Here is a 22,238-nt window from a genome sequence, read left to right as displayed (position 1 = left end):
CCCGACCCTCGACCCCCACAAAACCTCTCGGAGGCGCCCAAGGAGAGGCTGAAAGGGCTTTTACTGCCAGGGCCCGGGGAGGCTGGCCGGGCCTAGTTCCTTCCGCAGGGGAAGGCGGCGGCAGCGGAGGCCGAGGAGGCCGGTGCCCCGAAGCGCTTGCAGAAGCAGTTGGCGTTGAAGAAGCGGCAGTAGCAGGCGGCGCAGGGGTCGCAGCAGGGCAGCCTCTGCCCCACGCAAGACTCCTGGAGGCGGACGCAGCGCCGCGGAGGAGGAAGGAGAGACGCCGGGCCCGGAGGCGGAGAGCGCCCTTCCCGGGGGAGGAACGGCGGAGGAGGCGGCGGCAGGAGGAGCAGCAGCGCCTGGAAAGAGAGAGAGGGAGGCAGGGAGGGAGGGAGAGAGAGAGAGGAGGGCTCCCCGAAGGAAGGCGCCCTGGGAGCCCAGGGGACCTCGCGAGGGAGCCTCCGGGGCAGAGAGCTGGCGGCCTACCTGGGGCTCCCCCGCCCAGGCTCTTCTCGGAAGCACCTCCTCCGGCGCAGAAGGCATCTCCCCGGGCACCCGCTCCAAATCTGCGGAGAAAGCGGAGGGTTGCGGGGGGAAAGGCAGACACACCTCCCCGGCCTTGGCCTGCCTGCCTTCCCTCCTCCTCCTCCTCCGTCCCGTTCAGCGGGCGAGAGAAGCAAGGGCCCTTCCTCCGGAGGAGGGAGCCCCGGCCTCTCCCCGCCCTTCCTTCCTTCCTTCCTCCCGCCCCTCCCTGGGCTCCCTGGACTGACCCTTGGCGGCCTCCTTGGCCACCTGCGGAGGGAACCCCCTTCCTCCCGCCGCGTCCTCCTCCTCCAGAAGCGAGCGGCGGGGCGGCTGCTCCGGGGGCCCGAGGCGGGTGGGAGGGGAGCCCGAGGCGGCGGCGAGGAGGAGGAGCCCCGGGAACGACGGCGGCGGCGGGGCAAAGAGCAGCAGAGCCAAGAGCAGCGGCAGCCGCATCCCCGTCGTCCTCGGCATCGTCCTCGTCGTCCTGTGGGCAATGGGGAGAGAGGGAGGGTCGGAAGGAAGGAAGGGGCCCTAGGACGCCCCCGGAGCCCCAACCTCGGGCAGACGGGGCCCTTCTGGGAGAGACGGGCCCATCCCCCGCTCTCTTCGGCCAGGGAAAGGAGCCCAGCGGGTGCCCTGGGGCAAGTCACACTCTCTCGGCCTCAGAGGGGCTGCCGCTGGGCGCCTCCTGGGCTGGAGACCCTCCGCCGGGCGTCCTCTCCCGGGAGACCCTCCCTGACTTTTGGACCGAAGGACCGACTGCCGGAGGGAGGGACGCCGGCCTCCCCTGGCCCCCGGTGCTCCTGGGTCGGCTGGGCAGGCGGTGGCTCTACCTGGCCCAAGGAAGGCAGGCAGGGAGAAGGGCGCCTCCTCGGTGGCTCTGGCCAGTCCCGGGCCTTATATCGCTGTCCCCAATTAAGCCTCCGGCCCCGTGGCTCCTCCTCCCCCGAGTCGGGCTGGGAGAGGGAGGGGGCTCCCCTGGACCCCCGAAAGAGGGAGGGAGGGAGGGAGCGGGCAAGAAGGCAGGCGGCCCCGCAGCGCCTTCGCCCGCTTGGGAAGGAGCGCACAACAACGCCCATCATCCACAAAAGGCAGGAAACGCGGGGCGCGAGCCCTTCGGGAACCTTTTCTGGGGAAAGAAAGGCCTGTTGGTCGGGGGCTCTCTCTCAGCCAGAAGCCACAGAAGGAAAAGAGCCAGGCGCCGAGACAAAGGGCCACGAAACGCAAAGCATGTGTAGATTTCCTTTGGGAACCGGAGGCGAGGGGGGCATCCCTCTCTCCAAAAGCCCCGGGGCTCCCAGGCCAGCGGCATCGAGGGGCCGCCGAGCACCTTTCCCTTCGCGGGAGCCCTGCCGGGGAAAGGTGCCACGGACCGGGCCAGAAGCGCAGCACCCCGCAGAGGAGGAAGCGCGGGACCCTCCTGGACCGCGGCGCCCTCTCCTTCCTTCCTTCCCCCCGGCCGGCCTGCGGGCTCCCAGAGCCCGGGAGGAAAATTCTGGAGACCCGCGGCACTGTCCTCCTCTTCCAGGAGGGAGAGGGGCTCCTGGAATCCCAGCAGCCTAGGCTCAGAGGAGACCCCGAGGGCCATCGGGTCCACCCGACTCTTTAAAACAACCGCCAGAGGAGGAGACTCCTCCGCCACGATCTCCGAGGAGGCCCCCTTGCCTTCCACGCCCAAACAGCCCTTCTCCCCGGGAAGAAGGGCCTCCTGACGTGGAGCTGGATCTCTTGCCCTGTCGCTTGCCTCCATTGCTCCATTGGGTCCTGTTCTCTGGAGCAGCAGAAAAGAAGCTCGCTCCCTCCTCCATGTGGCATCCCTTCAAGTATTTCAGCATGGCCACCATGTCCCCCCCCCTTTATTATTATTATTAACCTTTATTTACGAAGCCCTTTAAATTTACACAGCGCTGTACATACAATCTTTTTAATTAGACGGTTCCCTGCCCTCAGGCTTACAATCTAAAAAGACATGACACAAAAGGAGAAGGGGATGGGGATGAGGTCCAGCAGTTCCTTTCTACCTCCGAGGCCTGGACCAAGGCAGATGGACTGCAGGGAGGGCTTGGCTTCATAATGGATGGTTAATCTTCCCCCTTAACCTCCTCTTCCCCAAGCTAGACATAGCCAGCCCCCTAAGACAGCCTTCAGGGGGTTCTAGACCTTTCCCCATTTTAGTAGCCCTGCTCCAGACACCTCCAGCTTGTCAACAGCCTTCTTGGATTGTTTTGCCCAGAACTGGAGGCAGGGTTATTCCAAGTGGGGCACTATGCCTTCCCTTGATCCACCCGAAACTGGTCAGAGTGTCTGGCAAAATAATAGACTGGCTTAGACAGAAACCTCTCTGCAATCTCTGGATAACAATGCGGTTGTCTGGAGGAGCCAGCATGGGTCTGTCAAGAACACGTCCTCCAAAACAAATAGTCAACTCCTTTTAAAAACCAGGTCACGGGTTAAGTAGATGGTGGGGACGCGGTGGGTGTCATTGATCTAGTTTTCTGTAAAGCATTTGAAAAAGGCCCCTAACTGACTCGCAGACCATCAGATGGGTCCATACTCAGTTGGCAAAACACCGCTTGCAGTGCTTCAGAGGGGCCTCTGCCCCAGCTCCATTTCTATTTATGGCCAAGAGGAACGGGGTGAAAAGAGCCCTTGTCAAATTTGCGCGTGATACAAAACTGGGGGATACAAAACTATCTGCCCATTGGAAGATGGGACCTTGCTAAACTGGGCAGAAAGTATTAACATGAAATTCAGGAGAGACAAATGCCCAATTCTAGGATTCGAAGGTGGAGGGGCAGGACGCGGCCTCCCTCTTTCCATGCCCCCAGAGAGGAGGAGGAGGCCTGTTCTCTGCTGTCCCGAAAGGAAAGAACAGGTCATAAGCTCAGGAAGAACTTATGGGCAATGGACCCGATGGCCTGGGGAGGCTGTGGGTCTCCTTCCCTGGACAGCACTTCCTTGGCAGAAGCAGATCAGAGGGGCTTTGCCACATTGCCTTCCTAGGAGCGGTGTGGCTTCTCCAAGGTCCTCCTCCCATGAGTTTCCATGGCCAAGCAAAAGAGATTTCCAAAGGTCCTTGCTCTGTCACGGTTGTTGCTCTGCCTCTATGCCAGTGCTGCTTGTGCATCCTCTGAGACCTGTGTGTCCACCTTGAAAGAGAAAAGGCCTGGTGTGGGCAAATCACATGGAAGACACAAAGGCCTGTCCCAGGTGAGCCCCTTGGGCCCTGGAGACACGTGCCCAGCGACTCTGGCGCCCTTGACGCTCATGGAAGGCAGGTCCCTTGGGCCCAATCCGCCCGGCAGGCGGGGCAGAGGGGCACAGGAGGGAGGCCGCCCTTCGCCCGTGTCCCTGACGTGTCCGGCGGCCCACGCTCTGCCCCAGAGGAAAGAGGCTTCTGGGAAGTTATTACCAAAGGAGTGCCTCTGAAAGCTTTTTAATCTGCAGGAGAAGCGCCTCGCCCACCTTCTGCCCCCGGCCTTCAATCAGCGGCTAAATGAAATGCCCTGCCTTCCGCTGGCCACTTCCAGGAAACCAGGAGCCCTAAATAGCCCTGGGCCTCTGGCCTGGTCAACAACAAGGCCTGTTTTCCTGAGGCAGAGCGTGTGCCTTTGGGGGGAGGCTGGGGGGCAGTTCCCTCGGGAGGGCTCTCCCGCCTTTCCCTGGGGATCTTCATGTGCTCCCACTCTTGCGCTGCTTAATCCAGCAGAGCCATGCCTCTCTTGGCCAGGCCAAGTGCGCAGGAGGCATCATGGCAGCTTTCAAAGCGCTAAAGATCATTTGGGAGAAGGCAGGCAGTCACAGCCAGGCCACGCCAGGCCCTTTGGAGAAGAGGCAGGCAATGGGCCCCTGAGAGAGAGAGAGGGAGGGAGGGAGAGTCACTCTCTGTGGGGCCAGCCCTCCTTTGCAGTGTTGCCAAGAAGCCTCGAAGATAATTCCCCAAACGTTTGGCCAAAACTCACCAAATCCCCCCCATATCTCAGCAAATCCTTATTTCAACTCTCAAAATTACCATTAAAACCAATCACCAAAATCACACCAAAGGCTCTGAAAAGGACCCATTTTGGTGTGAAAGTCACCAGATTGGCAACACCAAGACCTCCTGCCTTTGGAGCAGGAGAGGGTGCTTTTAGCTTGCATTTGGCCATGCCCTCCTGGCCACCCCCCCCCCCCCAAAAACTCCTTCCTCTCTGGGGCAGAGGGCGGGGGGGATGTCCTGCAGTGGGTCCCGGACCCCTTCGGAGGGCTCAGCCAAAGGGCGCCCGAATGAGGAAGGGGGCCTGGGGGCGGTGGGGGCCTTTGGGCCAAGGGGGCTCGGAGGGAAGGCCAGAGGGACAAGGAGGCCGGGAGGAAGAAGCCGCTCTCGCGCCCTCCTCACGTGCAGCAAGACACGTGTCGCGTGAAGAGGCCCCTCCCTGCGCTCTTTGGGGAGGGACGCTGAGGGGGTGGGGCCTCCTCCCGGCCCCTCCCCTCTCGGGACGGAGCCTCGTGACGTCACTCGGCCGCCGTGACGCGGGGGGGCCGTTCTGCGCGCCGCTCTTCTTCCTCTTCCTCTCTGGTGGGTCTGGGCCCCGAGAGAGGGGGGGTTGGGGGGGCAGATGCCCAAGAGCAGGAGGAGGCCTTTGGGGTCAGGATCGGGCCCCGAGGGAGGGAGCCATGAGCCCCCCCCCCCCCCCGGGGGCCCCGCTGGGGGCGCCCTTCCGCCTTGAGGACCCTTCGGGCCCCTTCCTCCGGCTCCAGAGGGACCCCTTGCTCTGCGCATGCCCAGAGGCACTCTTTCTGAGCGCTGCCTGGAGGGGGGCATGGGACCAGGGCCGCAGCCTTTCTCCCCCAGGACAAAAGCCCAAAGAGCCCCGGCCCCTCCCCATAGAGAGCAGCCTGGAGGCAAGTTGTCTCCCCCCAACTTTTTTGGAAGAGGGGCCTGTCAGGAGCGGGGGGGGGTTTCCTCCTCCCTGACCCTGTCCTCCCTCCCTTCCCTGGGGGGGCATGGGGTGGGGGGAGGGCCTGTGGTCAGCCCCACGGAGGTCTGCGGGGGGGGGGGTCAAAGGGGCTCCCACTGGCTTTCCTGGCCTTCTGTGGGGAGGGTCCAACCCCCCCACTCCAGAGCCTGGGACATCTTTTGGGTCCTTGCCTCCCTTCCTGCCTCTCACACTGCCTTTTCTCCTTGCAGGGCCTCTGTCCATCCGGCTTTCCTTCCTGGCCGCCCTCACAGCCGCCGTCCCCCCAGATGCGCAGGGCCCAGTGAGTGCCCACAGCGGTGCCACGGAGGGGTCAGCGGCGGCAGTGGCCGTCCCAGGCGATCCTGCTCTGAGGTGGCAGTGGCTGTACGACCTGGAGGGGACGCTGGGCAAGGGCCACTTTGCGGTGGTCCGGCTGGCCCGGCACGTCTTCACAGGGGAGCGTGTGGCGGTCAAGGTGATCGAGAAGAGCAAGCTGGAGGGGGGAGCGGCCACCCAACTGCTGCAGGAAGTGCGCTGCATGAAGCTGGTGCAGCACCCCAACGTGGTGCGCCTCTACGAGGTCATCGACACGCAGGCCAAGCTCTACCTCATTTTGGAGCTGGGCGATGGCGGGGACATGTTTGACCATATCATGCAGCATGAGGGCGGCCTGGGCGAGGAGCGGGCCAAGCACTACTTCGCCCAGATCGTCCATGCCATCTCCTACTGCCACCGCCTCCATGTGGTCCACCGTGACCTCAAGCCCGAGAATGTGGTCTTCTTCCGGGAGCAGGGGGTGGTCAAGCTGACCGACTTTGGGTTCAGCAACTGCTTCCAGCCGGGCACCATGCTGACCACCAGCTGTGGCTCCCTGGCCTACTCTGCCCCAGAGATCCTCCTGGGAGACGAGTACGAGGCCCCCGCTGTTGGTAAGAGATGGGGAGGCGATGGGGGGCTGGCAGATGGCAAGCCCATTAAGGGAACTGGCATTTCTGTGGATGAGTTTGTTCACTGAATTTATGCCCGACCTTTTCCAGGGATGGGACCCACAGTGACTTGCTGGAACTTGGAGATGGTCCTTGCCCCAATTCTTTTGTGTGTGTGTGTGTGTGTGTGTGTCTTTAATACCACTCAGTACAGATCCATTTGGATTATTGGACTTGACTGTGATCATTTTACCCTCTTAACAAATCCCAAATTTAAAAAACGCATTTAAACCGAAAGCCTAAAGAAAGCCAGAATGCTCCTTTGCTCCAGAGGTCCAGCGGGGGGAGGGGGGTGATCCCTAGCCCCTGCTGTCCCTCCCTCCATGTTCATCCAGGCCTGGGGCTAAGGGCACACAACCCCCAGCACACTTTGGGGGGTCTGCTTCTGCATTGAAGGGGAGAAGGCCACCTCCCTAAACTTCTGTGCAGCCCCTGCTGCTGCCTGATAGAGAGACTTCCTGGGCAGGGCAGGATATGGCCAAGGCGCATGAGGTCAGGCCAAGGCAGGATGTGCGCTTGCTGTTTTTTCCTCCTCTCTTTTCTGTCCCAACACTTGCCATAGGGCACCAGAGCATCCCTCCCTGTTGAGGCTCCTCCGCAGTTGAGGAGGATGGAGAAATGGACAGTCAGGCCTCCTTCCCCTTGAGGCTGGAATGCCCTGGCAAGATTGCCCATAAGGGGCTGCTGGGCTATGGGCCACAGGGTGGGGCAGCCTTTTGCTTTCAGGGTCAGGGGTTTCCTCCATGGGGTTCCATGATCTCCCAAACACCCATTCTTCTGAAAAGAGAGGTCCTGTTGGGCTGCTGTGCTTTATTGTGGTGAGATCCTTATAGTGGGTTGTCTTCTCAGAAGCCAAGGACCAGATAATAATCAGTAGAGTTCAGGCCAACATAGCTGTAGGCCAAGGGCTATAGCTTTCCCCAGCTCCACATTCCCTTCTTTTTGAGTCACAGACCATGCCTGCCCAGCTCTCTTCTATTGGCACCTGGAGAAGAATTTCATAAGAATTCCCCCAACTTTGGTCCAGTGGCTCTGAAGCAGTATCTTCTCCCTCCTCTCTCTCTGAGCATCCTGGGATGTGGTTCTCCTTCAGGCCCTAGATGTCTGTGATGCAGACCCCTGAGCCCCTCTCTCCTGCTCTGGGGGTCAGGTCCCCTCCTTTCTCCTGCTTTTCCAAGTGCAAAAAGATGGGAAGGAAAGTGTGTGGGGTGGGCTTCCTAGCACCCCCCCCCCTTTGAGGCCATGTGGATTCCTGCTGTTTACGGAGGAGAAGTGTTTCTCTTCTTCTAAGGCACTGGTGGGTGGCAGGCAGCATCCAACCCTGGGGCCAGCTAGAGTTGATGCTTTAAGATTTTGTTTTAGTGACCCTAAACTCTCCCCCAACATGCCTTCCTGCCTGGCTCTCCAGCCTCTGGCCCCTGAGAAAGGGGGACGCCGGGCCCTCTCTTCATTTTCCACTAGGAGAGAAACAGTGAAAAGAGAAGGGAGGACCCTGACTTTCCAGGATGCCTTTGCGTTTGCACAGGAAGGCCTGCAGGTTTGTTTTTCTTGCTCCGTTTTTGGTTTATGAGCTGCTGGATGTTGCACTCAAGTAAATAGTGAAAATTGCCAGCCCTTCCCGGGGCATCTCCTGGTGAACATCTTTGCCTCTGTTTTTCCATGGCCTTAATTAACTGGCAAATTAGCAGCAAAGCCTGCCTGAAATGAGGGTGGGAGGGCAATGTTAACTTTCTCCACATCTGCTTAGTCTAGGAAAGCTTGTGCTACAGCCCTCTTTCTCTCTATTAGTCTCCAAGATGCTATAGCATCCATTTGCCTCCCTTCACACCTGCTGGCGTGTTTCCATTTACAGTTACACCCCACAGATGAGATTCTGACCCTTTTTACCCCTGCAACTGCCCCCCTAGTCAGAGGAGGGAGGCTGACTTGGAAGAGAAGGCTTTCAAGGCACAGGGCACTCTTCCTCTCGCTGCTTGAAAAGCGCCACTTGGGCTGCCATTGCGGCCCTCGGTCACTTCTCCCAAAGTGTGCTCCCAGCCCTGGTCAGTCCTCAGTGCGAGAGTGAGGCCCAGCCGAGTGGCGCTTTGGGGAGAGTCTCAGACTAGGGGATCTGGGCTCGGTCTCCACTCTGCCCTGAGATGCATTGGGGATGGCCTTGGGCAATCACTCTCTGACTGGCCTCACAGGGTGGTTGTTCTGAGGAGAAGGTGGGAGTGATGGTGTTAGGAAGACAGCCACATGCCTGGCTGCCCTGTGAGTAGGGGGTATCTTCCCCTGTCCCCCCTCCCTGGCCATGCAGCAGTGCAGCCGCACACAGGGGATAGCAGTGGCACCAGAGTCCTCCTGCGGCAGCCGCTCTGTCTCTGCTAAGCCAAGCTTCCGTTGTGATTCCAGGGAGTATTTATAGCATCCTTGGAGCCCCAGCTGTGGGGGGGGGGGGGGGGGGAGGAGGAGGAGGAGAAACTCCTCCTCCCTCCTGTTTTTCTTCTGGCCCAGGATAACCTCCCTGCCATTTTTGTCTCTGAGCAGCCAGGAGGTTAAAGGGAGGCAAAAGCCCCATTGGACACACGAAAGTGGTGTACTATAACTCCCAGAATTCCCTGGCCACCAGCCATGCTGTGTCACCCCAGGCTTTGGTCCACGCAGCTAGTTGTTGTTTTGTTGTTGTTAAGGACTGTGAGACACAAACATAGTACAGCCTGCAGAGAAGAAGGAGCATGGGTCGTGTGTGTGTGTGTGTGTGTGTGTGTACATGTACATGGGGGGGCATCCCTGGAGTCTTCCTCTTCACCTCCCTTCCAGCTGGGGAGGGGCTGGGGTCAGTCCAGGGCTGGTGAATTGGCAACCAGTGGGTTGGCCTTGCCTCAGGCCAGACTCTTCTGCCCCACTGGGTCGGTCCTGGGACTCTCTGGGGTGGAGAGGTGGGCTGCATTATGCACAGGCACCCAAGCCATGGGTGAGGTGGGGTAGCAAAGCCTTGGCCAAGGGCCTGAGCCGATTAGGGGCATGGGGGGTCGCAGAGGGATTTTGGGCAGCTTATCTCTTCCACCATCTGTCCTCCTTGGCTTCCTCCCTTGAAGAAGGAAAGACAGAGAGAGAGGGAGAGAATGAGGGGAGGATATTGCTGCCCTTTCCCTGCCAGCCTCATCCTGCCCCAACCCACCTGGTCTGAGGGAAAGGGGGCAAGCCTAGCCTGGCCCCTTGCCTGCCCAATGACCCCCAGTCTGTAGGGCTTCCCTCCTCTGTTCCTGATTGCCAACTCCGAGCATTCTCCATGTTCCCTCTCCTCTACCTAGGCCAGTGATGGTGAACTTTTTAGAGGCCGAGTGCCCAAATTGCAACTCAAAACCCACTTATTAATTGCACAGTGCCATGTCCCTCTGGCTTTCTAGTAACAAACTCTGGCAAACTTTGTGCTGGGGCGATGGCACACTCTGAGTGCCACCTCTGGCACGCGTGCTATAGGTTCACCATTGCTGACCTAGGCTACTCCTGGCCATGGCAATCCTCAGCCCCCTCCAGCACTTGGCACAAGTCCCCCACCCCACTCCTGTGGCCCACACCCCTACCTAGGTTTGGGCCATGGTGACCTTTGCCTAAAGCCCTGGTGACTACTGGGAGACCCCGTTGGCCCTTCTGGGGGGCTCTGGGGGCTTTTGGTGAGTGGGGGAAGGTTTCCCCATGTCTATAATTGGAGGGTATTTAGGGTCAGGTCCAGGCAGGTGGGTTTTAATCCTCCCTCTCCATATTTGCAATGTAAAATGAAATGTAAAATGCAGTGCTTTCCCCCATCCCTGCTCCTAGCATCAGTAGGCCTTAGGAGGGTCAGCCTTAACCACAGTAAAGCCTCGTATTGGGAGGGGAGCATTGAGGGAGATGAAACTGGGGAGGGGGCTTAACCTTGCAATGCAGGGGTCAGGCATTGGAGGGTGCTAAACCTGGCCTCCTCCTTCTCTCTCTCTCTCTCTTTTCATCCCCTCTCCCCCCATTACACAGACATCTGGAGCCTAGGAGTCATCCTCTACATGCTGGTGTGTGGACAGCCCCCCTTCCAAGAGGCCAACGACAGCGAGACACTGACCATGATCCTGGACTGCCGCTATGTCATTCCCTCCCACATCTCCCCACAGTGCGCAGAGTACGAGCCGCATGCCTGAGCCACATGTACCAAGCACAGCTCTCTGGGCTCCTTCCCTGGGACCAGACTGGCAACTCTGGCATTCCTGGCATTGGCCTTTGGCCTGGGCCAGCTCCACTCAGGGACAGCACTGGGCATGCTGCCCCCCTGCCCAGCTGCCTCTGCTCTGGTTCCAGGGCTCGCTAGTGAACAGAGGGGGCCAACCTCCCCCCCCCCCAGCTAAGCTGGGCTAAGCCCACCTTAGCTGTCTTGCAGCCGGGGGGGGGGGGAGACAGGGAACCTGTGGTGCACAAAGGGGAAGGGGGAGTACCTTCCACCAAAGGACCCCCTTGCCCACTTTTCTCTTTCTTTCCAACAGCCTGATTGCGCAGATGCTGCAGCGGGACCCCCGGCAGAGGGCCTCCCTGGAGGGCATTGAGGGCCACCCATGGCTGCAGGGAGTGGACCCCTCCCCAGCCAGCCGCTCCCTCCTGCCACTCACCTCCCACCGCAGGGTCTCCCAGGAGGAACATGAGATCATCTTGCAGGCCATGATGTGCGGCAATATCGCTGACCGGGAGACCATCCAAGAGTGAGTGGTCCCCCCACTGCCTACTTCAGAGATTCAGAGGAAGACGTTGCCTGGGCATCAGAGGCCTCAGGGTGGTGGGGCTCATTTCCCTCCCAGCAGTAGCCAGGATTTGTGGAAGCCAATCCCTGGAAATGCGGTCAGGGAATTCTGGGACCTGCCGTCCTTCAAAGACAGCCACCTCCAACCATTGGCTCACTGGCAGCCTTTCAGACCTGGACATTGGTGTCCCCTCCCCATGCTTCCCACCCTGGTGCTCAGTGGCTGTCCGGACAGACCCCCATGTTTCTGTGTCCCCACAGGGCCCTGGAGGCGGACCGCTACAACCACGTGACAGCCACCTACTTCCTGCTGGCCGAGAGGATCTTGCGCGAGAAGCAGGAGAAGGAGAGCCTTCAGTCCAGAGCCTGCCTGGTGGACAGCTTGGCCCAGCGGGTCCGGTGCAGGTGAGTCATTTCCTTTGCATGGCAGAGGTCAGGGCCCCCTCCTTCCATGGCCAATGCCCAGGAGTCCCAGACCCAGCCTCCTGCCCGCTGCCCCTTGGGCCTTATGCTGACTCCAACCATGGCCTCTCACCTCTTGCCCACCTTGTCTTTTTCTCCCCCACAGCGAGGCCAGGCCCCCTCTGCCTCCCGGGGCCCTTCATCCTCAGCCAGAGGGCTTGGCAGGTGAAGAGCCCCCTGGGAAGCCCCTGCGTTCCTTCTCAGCTCTGGCAGGAGAGGAGCCCCCTTCCTCTGGATTCCGCGCCTGTGATCAGCCCATCCGGGCCCTGATCCGGCCCTCGCTGGTGGAGACACCCGTCACCAAGAGCACCCTGGCGCTGCAGCAGATTTCGGAGGAGGAGGAGCAGCCCCTGGAGCCAGAGGATGGGGAAGATGGGGAAGTGTCCAGGGGTGGGGGGCTCTTCCGCCGCCGGACCTCCTCCCTCAACCAGGAGCAGATGAGCGACTTCCAAAGTGCCAAGGCTGCCCTCCTTTTTTGCAGGGGCCTGACCCATGGCCGCACAATGGGGAAGGGCCCCAACCCCTCCTTCCCCCAGCCCCACAGTGGTGGCTCTCCCAGCCCAGTGGCAGTGGAGGTGGCGGCAATGGTGGCACCTGAGGACCTTCCTTGCCAGGGGGGCAAAGGGGGGCCCTGCCCGGACCCCCAGACCCAAGGCAAAGAGGAGCTGGAGGAGGAGGAATGCAGCAGCGGCACCAGCAAGGAGGCCCTCCTGAGCTACCATCCCTTCCTCCACTTGCCAGGCCCCCCCAAAATGGGTCCTGAAGCACCAGCAGGAGTGGGGCCCAAAGCGGGCCCACAGAGGCCTAGGTCTGACATGCCAGAGACATGTTTGGGCAGCGCTCACCCCCCACTGCCCCCTTCAGTTCCCCAGTCAGAAGAGGAGGAAGAGGAGGAGAAGAAAGAAGGGCCTACTCCAGGTCCCAAAGACCCCCTCCTCCAGGGGGGCCAGTGCATGCAGAAGGCCTCCTGGGCCGGCCTGGCCTCCGAAGTGGATGGCACCAAGAGCCCCCAGCAAGCAGAGGGGGGGGCCTGAGGTGGCAGGAAGGGCCCGCCGGCCCCAGAGCCCTCCGCAAGATGGGGGCCAGGACAGCGAGGGCCCTTCAGACCCTGGGATCAAGGCAGAGCCTGCCAGGGGCAAAAGTGCCAACCTGAAGGAGCGGCTGCTGCAGTTCCCACTCTGTGAAAAGGCCCTGGCCTTCCGGATGCGGCCCTCCCCAAAGGAGAGCCTCCTCTCGCTGGGGCAGTTCAACTGCTGCCACGTCATCTAGGCCTCCCTAGATGCTTACGGCTGGGGGTCTGCCAGAGGAAGAGGAGACCCCCAACAGTGGGCAGGGGGTCAGGTCAGCCATTGGCATCGTGTCCTTCCGCCCCTAACACCCAGTGGGGCAGAAGCTCTGCTCCCCGCTGGCTGGCTGACTTTTGACTCCTATTCTGCCATCTCTGCTTGCGCTGGAGAGGCCTGACCCTGGCCAATACGCCCCCCTCCCTGCAAACCGGAGCCACCACTTCCTCCTTCCTGCATGCCAGACCTTCCTTGGGGTGTGCATGTGTGGTGTGGCCCCCATTTACTCACACCCCCCAAATGAAGAGGAGGGGGAGTTGTTTGTGTGAGGGGCACAAAGCCCCCTCCCCCACCAAGTGTGGGAGGGAGCAATGATCAGCTAAAGGACGAGGGGCACCAGTAGTGATTCTGACTGAGGCCAGTTTTCCAGCCCCCCTCCAAGGCGGCCTCGCTCCCAAAACAGGAGGGCAGGAGGCAGCATTTGTGTGTGTGCTGCCAGCACCTCAGCCCACCCTTGATGGAGGCAGCGTGGGAGAGAGTTCTTCACCCACTGGGTCTGTGGCCACGTCTCCCTCCCCACAGTTGGCTTAGAGATAGCCACTTGGGAGCCTGAGGGGTCAAGCTGGGGGGACTGTCCAGTGTGGCTGTCTTCAGGGGAGCCTCTCTGAGCCCTGGGAGGGTCAAGGGGGGGGTCCCTCCAGTGCCATGGCCCTGGTATGGGGGATCTGTTGGGCACCCTCCATCAGGGACAAGCGTAAGCCAGCAGCATGGAGAAGGGCTGCCAAGAGACGGGAGGGGACTGCAGCCCCCCAGACCTGACTGTGGCTGAGCTGTGCTTGGTGCCCCTCTGCCTTCTCCTTGTGGGCTGGCTGCTTGGCTTGAGCCCCTCAGTATAGGCAAGGTGGGAGGCTCTGAGCCTGGACGCCTGGCCACTCTGCCCCACCTGACCTCTGACCTCAAGGAGCATGCCTCCCCTTCCCAAAGCATCCCAGATCTGCTACTCTGCCCCACCTGACCTCTGACCCCAAGGAGCATGCCTCCCCTTCCCAAAGCATCTCAGCTCTGCCAGGCCTAAAGAGGATTTTATAACAGTTAAAATATTTTTTAAAACGCCAATAGTCTATTTTAATGTAATATAGAGATGTCTGTCCCCTTCTGCCCTCAGGCCCAGGGATTTCTCTGGGCAGCAAATGCACTTTTTAGGAGCAAAGTAGCCATGCTGTGCCCCTTCCTCCCCCTTTCCTCCTGCCCCACATCCCCAGTGGCTTTTCTGCTGCCCAGGGAATTTCCCAGTTGGGCTGAGCTGGGTGCAAGGGGGTCTGAGGGGTGACTTCTGGGAATGTGTGTGAGAGACAGAGTTTGTGCATGAGTGTGGGAGAGAGAGAGGCACCCATAGCCCTCCAGCTGTGCCCCCCCGCCCTGCTCTTCCCCTCCCGCCCCATAAGCCCACAGCCACGTTCCCCTCTTGTCTGTGCCCCCCAAATCATCACACACGCCCCAGAGACTTTTCCAAGAAAATAAGCTTCCAGTATATTTATCCTTCTTTCTTGCTGGCAAGAAAAGAATTGAGAATTGTATTCCTGAGCTCACTGGGTTCTGTACAAAGTGCACTGATCCGATCGAAGGCAAAGCAGCGAGTTTGTGTCCAATAAATAGTAATAATCCATAATGATAAAAAGCCTCCCCTGGCTCTGTGGGCTGTTGTTCTTTTCTCAAGGGGGAGGCAGATGCTTCTGGCGGGGGGGGGGTCAGCATCTCTGAGCTGGGGGACCTTCTCTCTCTTGGGACGGGGGGGGGAGAGGAGGCTGGCAGGCAGCTTTGGAGTGGATGAGGCAGCCACGCTTCCACACAACTGCCCCCAAACACGCTGCCACATCGAGGTGGGCACATGGCAGGTGCCCCCTGCCCTTCCCAGCACAGCCACACTGAGGTTCCGGGTTGTGAATCTGGGGATGGGTGTTGAGCCATCTAGATTGCACCTCTGTTTTTTTCTCTGAAGTAAGGATCAAGGCAGCCTGCAGTGGGATGCTGGCAAAGCAAGGTGAGGGATGTCAGAGAGATCAAGCAGAGCAACTCCAGAGAAGGCAGGAAAGGAAGAAAGGGGAGGAAGCCCCAGAAACAGCAGGGACCACACCTCTTGCAGCTGCTTTTTCACTGGCTGTTGGCACCCATCCGGGTGAGGAGGACTGTGGGTTTCCCCCTGGGGTGCCATGACGGGCAGGCAGCACCTGCCTAGTCCCTCCCTGCCCCTCTTTTGTATGGGGCTGGAAGGGGCTGCTCTTCATGAAGTCCCACCAGGACTCTAATGGGCCTCTGGTACAGCTGAGCAGAACATGGAGGCCTCTCTTCCTGCCTTTGTAGGTCTATCACCATGATCACAAAAAACTGCCTGAACTACCAGAAAGATTATCATCTCCTTTGAGGCGTAGTGATGGAGAAGAGTTCTGTGGGGAAAAGGCCAGTAAATGGGTCCTAGAACAGATCTAGCCAGAACTCTCCCTTGAAGCCAAGATGCCTGAACTGAGGCTGTCATACTTAGGCCACATCATAAAGAGGTGTGTTGTTGCCGTTGTTTGGAGTCTTCAAGTCATTTCCAATGTATGGAAATTCTTTGCAGAATTTGTTCAGAATGGGTTTGCCTTTGCCTTCCTCTGAGGCTGAGAGAGTGTGACTTGCTCAAGGTCTCCCAGTGGGCTTCCATGACGAACCAGGGATTCAAGCCCTGGTCTCCAGGGTCATAGTCCAATGCCCAAACCACTACATCAGGCTGGCATGACTCAATGGAAAATAATGCTTGGAAAGGTAGAAGACAGGTAGAAAGAGAGGAACAGTGTGTTGCAGGTGGGTGGACTCCATCAAGGAGGACACAATGGCTGCCCTGAGTCTGCAGGGCCTGAGCCAAGCAATGGAGGAGAGGGGTCTTGAAGGGGTCTCCCACTGGAGGCAGTTAACCAAAACAAATGGTTGAGGCAAATTCTCCTTGTAGTTGAACCCATAGTAGAACACGCTCCTGTGCATGGACCTCACCTGCATCACATCCCTTCTCTTGCTCCTAGATGCCCGCTGCCTGGATTTTCACCATGCTGCACTGGCATTATTTAGTGTCCTTTGGAAGCTAGGGACTGGCAAGAGAGATTTGGTGGAATACACTTTACAGCCAATAGTGCTGATGTTTTATGAAGCTTGGCTCTACGAATGCAGCAACCAGACTTCCCGTATCCCGTCTCCTTAGGCCTTTCTTGGACTTGCAGGCAAACAGCAAGGAATGCGAAGCACTTGGAAAGGATCTTGCCTGGAGCTGTGTTTCTCATAAAAACAAGAATCTCTGGCTCCATCTGGTTCTTGTTATTCTGGAAGCCTGGCCGATGGCTCTGTCCCTGACAGCCAGACCTTTTGCACATTCCAGCAATCGCCAAGGCAATGCAATGCAATGCAAAAAAACCCCACACACCACCAACACATGGCCTTCGTGTGCCCTCCCTCCTCTCTTTCTTTAGAAGGAGACCTTCAGCTCTGGGAATGAAGCTCCCTCCTCTGTCAGTTCCCAGGGTTGGGGCCAAAAGACAGACAGACCATGTGGGCTGCTCTCTGCCCCACAGATGTTTCCCCACCTCCCTCCCTCCCTCCTGTCCCTCCTCCTCTCCCTTCCCAACCATGAGCTGCAATACAAAGGCAACAGTTGGCCAGACCAGACTGGGCCAACCGGAGGGAGCTCAGCACCGCTGTGGCCATGATGGGGAGCGTGGCCAGGTCCACTGCTGCCACCGGCCTCCTCTTGCTCCTCTTCCTCCATCCAGTAGCAGCCTTCTGGCTTTTCAACGTCCTCTTCCCCCCCAGTTCCACACCCGAAGCGGCAGTCTCCAACAACACCCCTCCTGTCATACTTGGTAAGTTGGACAAAGCGTGGCACCAGGGATGTGGGCAGTGGTGTCCAGGCTCTGAATCAGAGAACATTGTGGGGCACACCTTGGCCATGCTTCCTCTGCCAGCTCTGGGGCCTGGCTGGCACAACAACAGATCTGATCCCCAGCAGGTGCATACAACGGGCGTTTGGCCAGAGCCTCTTCCTTCTGGATGAACTCTTTAAGAGAAGGCAGCATGGCAGCCGCCCCCTCCCCCATGCTCACATATCTGGATACTTTGGGGCAGCCCTGTGGTTTGGGGTTTTCTGAGGTAAAGGAATCCCCAGAGGTGGTTTTACCACTTCCTTCCTCTGAAACAGAGCATACAGCACCTGGCATTCCTTGATGAACTCCCATCCAGCAGGCTGACCCTGCTTAGCTTCCACAATCAGACCAGAAACCATGCCCTATGAGGAACGACTTAGGGAGTTGGGGATGTTTAGCCTGGAGAAGAGAAGATTATGGAACAGTCTGCCGGACGAGATCCGTCAAATTGCCAGCTTAGACAGCTTTTAAAAAGCTGTCAAGACGGATCTCTTCTGGCAGGCCTTTCCTGAATAAAAGTGCCTGGCCACAGAATGACTGCCTCTCACATCATGGATCAGCCCACCGCTCTGTCCTCGTATATTTGTGTGTGTGTGTGTGTGTGTGTGTGTGTGTGTGTGTGTGTGTGTGTTTAATAGATATTTTAATTGTACATGTTTAATCCTGTTTTAAGGGGGGAAATTTGGGACATAATGTTGTAAATATGGATTTTAATACAGTATGTTGTGAGCCACTTTGATTGTCTTGTAACAGAAAAGCGGGATATAAATAAAAGTTTTATTTATTATTTATTATTATTAAGAGGTGATATGATATGATAGCCTTATTTAAATATTTGAAGGGATGTCATGTTGAGGATGGAGCAAGCTTGTTTTCTGCTGCTCCAGAGACTAGAACACGGAACAATGAATGCAAGATACAGGAAAAGAGATTCCACCTCAACATTAGGAGGAACTTCCTGACAGTAAGGGCTGTTCGACAGTGGAACAAACTCCCTCGGAGTGTAGTGGAGTCTCCTTCCTTAGAGGTCTTCAAACAGAGGGGCTTGGACTGGATGGCCATTGCGATCTCTTCCAACTCTACAATTCTATGATTCTATGAGATTTCTAGGCCTGGTCTTACCCATAGGGAAACCCCAGTGTCCCATGGGGAAGGAAGGGGGTCCAAGAAGTGGGGTGTCTCCCACACTGAATCTGGAGGCAACCCCTCATGTCTTTCATGCTCAGGTGTTGCCTCTGTCAGCCTCCTTGAACCACCTTGCAATGAATGGCACAGTGGCATAGCTGTCAGCTGGTCAGTTTGGCATCAAATAGCCTCCCCTCCGCCAGGACTGTAGCCCCCCAGTGAGGCTGGCCATTCCCTGGTTTCAAAGGGGCCTCCTGGGCTCTGTTTCCTAGTTGTGGGCCTAGAGGAGATGGTCTTCTCTCCCACATGATGGTGATGGCGGCCTCTTTAATGACACAAGAAGAAGCAGAGAGGAGCAGCAAATCCATTCCCATTTGGGCTGGGAGGATGGGAAATGGGCAGCAGGGCAACTTGAGGGCAGGGTGACCTAGGAGGAGGGCAGAGAGGAGCATTTTCAAAACCGTTTTGCTCTTTTTGCAGGTTTGCAGCTGCAGGGCAAAAAAAGGCCACCCTCCCTCCCAGAGGTTTCCCTTCTCCGCAAGGGCCTCTGGCACAAGCCTACCATCCTGGGCACCTCTGGCCCCACTGGGGCCTTTGACCCCTGTGTACTGACCCTCTTCCTGGCGTGGGCACCTCCTTCTCACCTAGTCTTCTAGCCCTAACCCTGCTCTGACCCTCCTCTTGGAGATAACCTTCCTTCCCAGCGTTTTGTTCCACCAAATGGCACCTGGGGCTGGACTTTGCTTTGTTTGCCAGGAACTCTGAAAGGTTGTGTCTGTTTGCCCAAAGAAGGAAGCAGCAGTTGGCAGCAGTTCAGGGTGGAAACAGCTCCAAGCTGGCAAGGCTGCTGGCATTATGAGCGTGGGTTGCTGGGAACGGGTGAGAGACCCCCATAGAGGCCTCTGTCAGACATCAGCCCCCAAGGGCCCTTGATGGGGGGTAGGCCCTCCTGAGGCCCACATCACCCATGAAGGGCACCAAGGGAGCAATCCCCCTCAGATGGATTCAAATATTCCTGCAGAAAATAAGCCAGAGGACTGTTGCCCCAAGAAAGACAAGGAAACAGGAGGAAATGAGAATTTGCAGGAATCGCTTGGTACTTGGGAGACCTCAAAAGGGCATGAAGACGGGCAAAACATCCCCATGTAACTCCATGGGAAGCAGCACCCAGAACCCTCAGGCCTTCCCAAAATGGACAGTGGTCACCACACACTACTGATGAGGTGTCCAAGGAAGGCAGGGACACAGGTCTGGGGCTGGGAGAAGAAGGTCACTCATCACCCAGATCCCCAGGTCTCCCCAGGTGTCTTAGTCAGCCCCCAGGCGCTTTCAAGGCAGCCAGACCCAGAGAACCACCGGGACCCAGCAATTTGAAAAGCGGGCACAGCATCCCCTCTGCCCCTTCTCCCTTCCCCTCTCCCCCATTTTATGTTCCCCTTTTTTAGATTGCAGGCCTGTAGGCAGCAATCTTATTTTCTGTCTGACCAAAGTGGGAGTGTTTTTGGCCAAGAACCCGGACAAAAGGTTAGTAATAAAGCCAATAAACAAGAAGGAGCAAGCTACTTTAATGGGACGCCAAAGGAACATCCCTCCAGGCCAAGAAACTGGGAATGAACATGAAGAACCCCATCTTCTTAGTGTTAGCCATCCTAAGGAATTTTCATAGAGAGGATGGTAATTTGAAGGGGAAATTATTACAGTTGTCAATGAATCATTCCTGACTTCAGGAGGAAAGCTGGTTGTTGGCTGAACCTGGCAAGCGATGGGCAAAAGCTGGAAGGTGGGGGAAGAGGAGCCCCCCCCAAAGACCCAGAGGTCTCCACTGGGGGGTCTCCTTTCTGTGGGGCACAGAGGCTTGAGCCCACGAGAGACCCGTGGGGCACCTTGGCCCTCTCTCCTTGGGGCACCTTCCCTGGGCATTTCAATCCGGCCCCAGTCCCTGTCTCAGGCAGCTGCAACTCAAACCGTGGCACCAGGAGGCAAGACCCTACCGTCAGGCTCTCTTTGGGGCCTTCTAATCCGTTTCTCCAAGGGTCTCCATGCTTGTTTCTCCTCTTGTCCCCGCAGTGCCTGGTTGTCTGGGGAACCAGCTAGAAGCCAAACTGGACAAGCCGGACGTGGTGAACTGGATGTGCTACCGCAAGACAGAGGACTATTTCACCATCTGGCTGAACCTGAACATGTTTCTGCCCCTGGGAGTGGACTGCTGGATTGACAACACCAGGTACCCTTGCCCCCTCCCCTCCCCTAGAGACCATTCTACAGCGCTATGTAAATAAAGTATAATAATAATAATGGTGCAACAGATAACAAATGCCAAGTGGCAGTGAGAGTTATGGAGGTCATAGCCAGACAGGAAGTGATGCCTCCCTTCTGCCCCTCTCTTGGCACAGAGTGGTGTACAACCGGACCACGCGGAGGACCTCCAATGCCCCCGGGGTCCACATTCGAGTCCCTGGGTTTGGCAAAACATACTCGGTGGAATATTTGGACAAGAGCAAACTGGCCGGTGAGAGAAATGTGGCAGGCGGCCCCCTCCAGCGCCCCTCTGCTGACCAAGGCTCTTTTGCTCCTGGATCCACGCTGCTGCCCTTGAGAGGCAAGAGTGTGCGGTGGCTTTGCGTGGCCCTTTGGCAGAGCCTTACTCCTCGTGCCAAGCCCAGGAAGGGGCCACGCAAGGCCGCCGCTGCTTCCACTAGACGCAAAGCCTGTCTGCATGCCTTCACTTTGGGCCTGGGCTCCAGTTTGTGGGGTGCCACTCCGGTTTCCTTGGAGAGAGAAGGCGGGGGAGGTGTGGGGCATCCAGGAAGATAAGTGGGCAGGGAAAAAGGGGCAGCTCGCTGGCTCACCTTCCCCCTTTCTCTCTGGCCTTTGCCAGGCTACCTCCACACCTTGGTCCAGCACTTGGTCAACAACGGCTACGTGCGCGACCAGACCGTGCGCGCCGCCCCTTACGACTGGAGGATCGGGCCCAGTGAGTAGTGAAGAGGAGGAGGAGGAAGAGGAGGGCAGGAGGGTCCCAGGATGGCGGGGGGAGGAGGAGGAGACCCCGCCGGGGCCTGAGCCATGCGTGACCCTCTCTCTCTCTCTCTCTCTCTCTCTGCCAGACGAGCAGGAGGCCTACTTCCTCCGGCTGCGGGGGCTGGTGGAGGAGATGCGCCAGGCCTACCAGAAGCCCGTCTTCCTCGTCGGACACAGCATGGGCAACCTCCACATCCTCCACTTCCTGCTCCAGCAGAGCCCCGCCTGGAAGAAGCGCTTTGTCGGGGGCTTTATCTCGCTGGGGGCCCCCTGGGGAGGAGCCGTCAAGTCCATGCGGGTCCTGGCCTCCGGTGAGCAGAAGGGCCCCTGCTGCCTCCAAAGCGGGCGCCCCGGCGGGGCCTCTGCGCCCAAGGCGGCGGGAGAGGTTGCTGCGGGGGAGGCAGGGCAGCCCTGGCCCCGCCGCTGCTGACTCCGGCCCCTCTCTTCCCGGCGCCGCAGGGGACAACCAGGGCATCCCGATCATGTCCAGCATCAAGCTCCGCGAGGAGCAGCGCATGACCACCACCAGCCCCTGGCTCTTCCCGACGCAGCTGGCCTGGCCCCCGGGCCACGTCTTCGTCTCCACGCCGCACCGCAACTACTCCTTCGGCGACTACCGGCGCTTCTTCGCCGACGTGCGCTTCGAGGACGGCTGGTTCATGTGGGAGGACACGCGGGGGCTGCTGGAGGGGCTGCCGGCGCCGGGGGTGCCGGTCTTCTGCCTCTTCGGCAGCGGGCTGCCCACCCCCGAGGGCTACGTCTACGACGAGCGCTTCCCCTTCGAGGACCCCGTCGAGGTCCGCCTGGCGGACGGCGACGACACGGTCACCACCCGGAGCCTGGAGCTGTGCAAGCGCTGGCGGGGCAGGCAGGCCGAGCCCGTCTGGGTCCAGGCCCTGCCCGGCCTCGACCACCTGGGCATGGTCTTCCACAACCGCACCCTCCGCCTCCTCAACCGCATCCTCTTCGGGACCTGGGACCAGGAGCAGCAGCACCAGGAGCAGGAGGAGTGGGGCCAGGGCCAGTGAGGAGGAGGAGGAGGAGGGGGCGCAGAGGGCCAGGACGGAATGGCCGACGGAAGAGAGCCGGAGGGGGGTCTCTGGCCGCCTCGCTTCGGAAGGAAGGCCCTGGCCGGGACCGGACCCTGGGGCGAATGGGAGGGAGGGAGGGGGCGGCAAGGACGGAGACCCCGTCGAGGGGCT

The 22,238-nt window shown here is 58.9% G+C and overlaps 3 protein-coding genes across 3 annotated transcripts; 2 read left to right on the top strand and 1 right to left on the bottom strand.

The window, feature by feature from the left end:
• Positions 1-41: 41 nt before the first annotated feature.
• Positions 42-1,441, bottom strand: LOC121914844 (agouti related neuropeptide). The gene is made up of 4 exons (XM_042438593.1): positions 1,359-1,441; positions 771-1,009; positions 487-566; positions 42-359 (listed from the first exon to the last, which is right to left on the bottom strand). The coding sequence occupies exons 2-4, from the start codon at positions 994-996 to the stop codon at positions 93-95; spliced, it is 573 nt and encodes a 190-aa protein (XP_042294527.1). The 5' UTR covers positions 997-1,009; positions 1,359-1,441; the 3' UTR covers positions 42-92.
• Positions 1,442-5,511: 4,070 nt separating this feature from the next.
• LOC121914367 (serine/threonine-protein kinase MARK2-like) lies at positions 5,512-14,621 on the top strand. Its single transcript, XM_042437758.1, has 5 exons — positions 5,512-6,394; positions 10,448-10,589; positions 10,948-11,160; positions 11,460-11,603; positions 11,767-14,621. Exons 1-5 carry the CDS (start codon positions 5,512-5,514, stop codon positions 12,692-12,694), a joined length of 2,310 nt encoding a protein of 769 aa, XP_042293692.1. The 3' UTR covers positions 12,695-14,621.
• Positions 14,622-16,590: 1,969 nt separating this feature from the next.
• LCAT (lecithin-cholesterol acyltransferase) lies at positions 16,591-22,221 on the top strand. The gene is made up of 6 exons (XM_042438534.1): positions 16,591-16,830; positions 20,083-20,239; positions 20,409-20,524; positions 20,894-20,989; positions 21,123-21,347; positions 21,496-22,221. Exons 1-6 carry the CDS (start codon positions 16,674-16,676, stop codon positions 22,062-22,064), a joined length of 1,320 nt encoding a protein of 439 aa, XP_042294468.1. The 5' UTR covers positions 16,591-16,673; the 3' UTR covers positions 22,065-22,221.
• Positions 22,222-22,238: the final 17 nt, after the last annotated feature.

This window comes from Sceloporus undulatus, chromosome 8, assembly GCF_019175285.1.
Source record: "Sceloporus undulatus isolate JIND9_A2432 ecotype Alabama chromosome 8, SceUnd_v1.1, whole genome shotgun sequence".
NCBI lineage: Eukaryota > Metazoa > Chordata > Lepidosauria > Squamata > Phrynosomatidae > Sceloporus > Sceloporus undulatus.
This window is presented reverse-complemented; position numbering and strand designations above follow the sequence as displayed.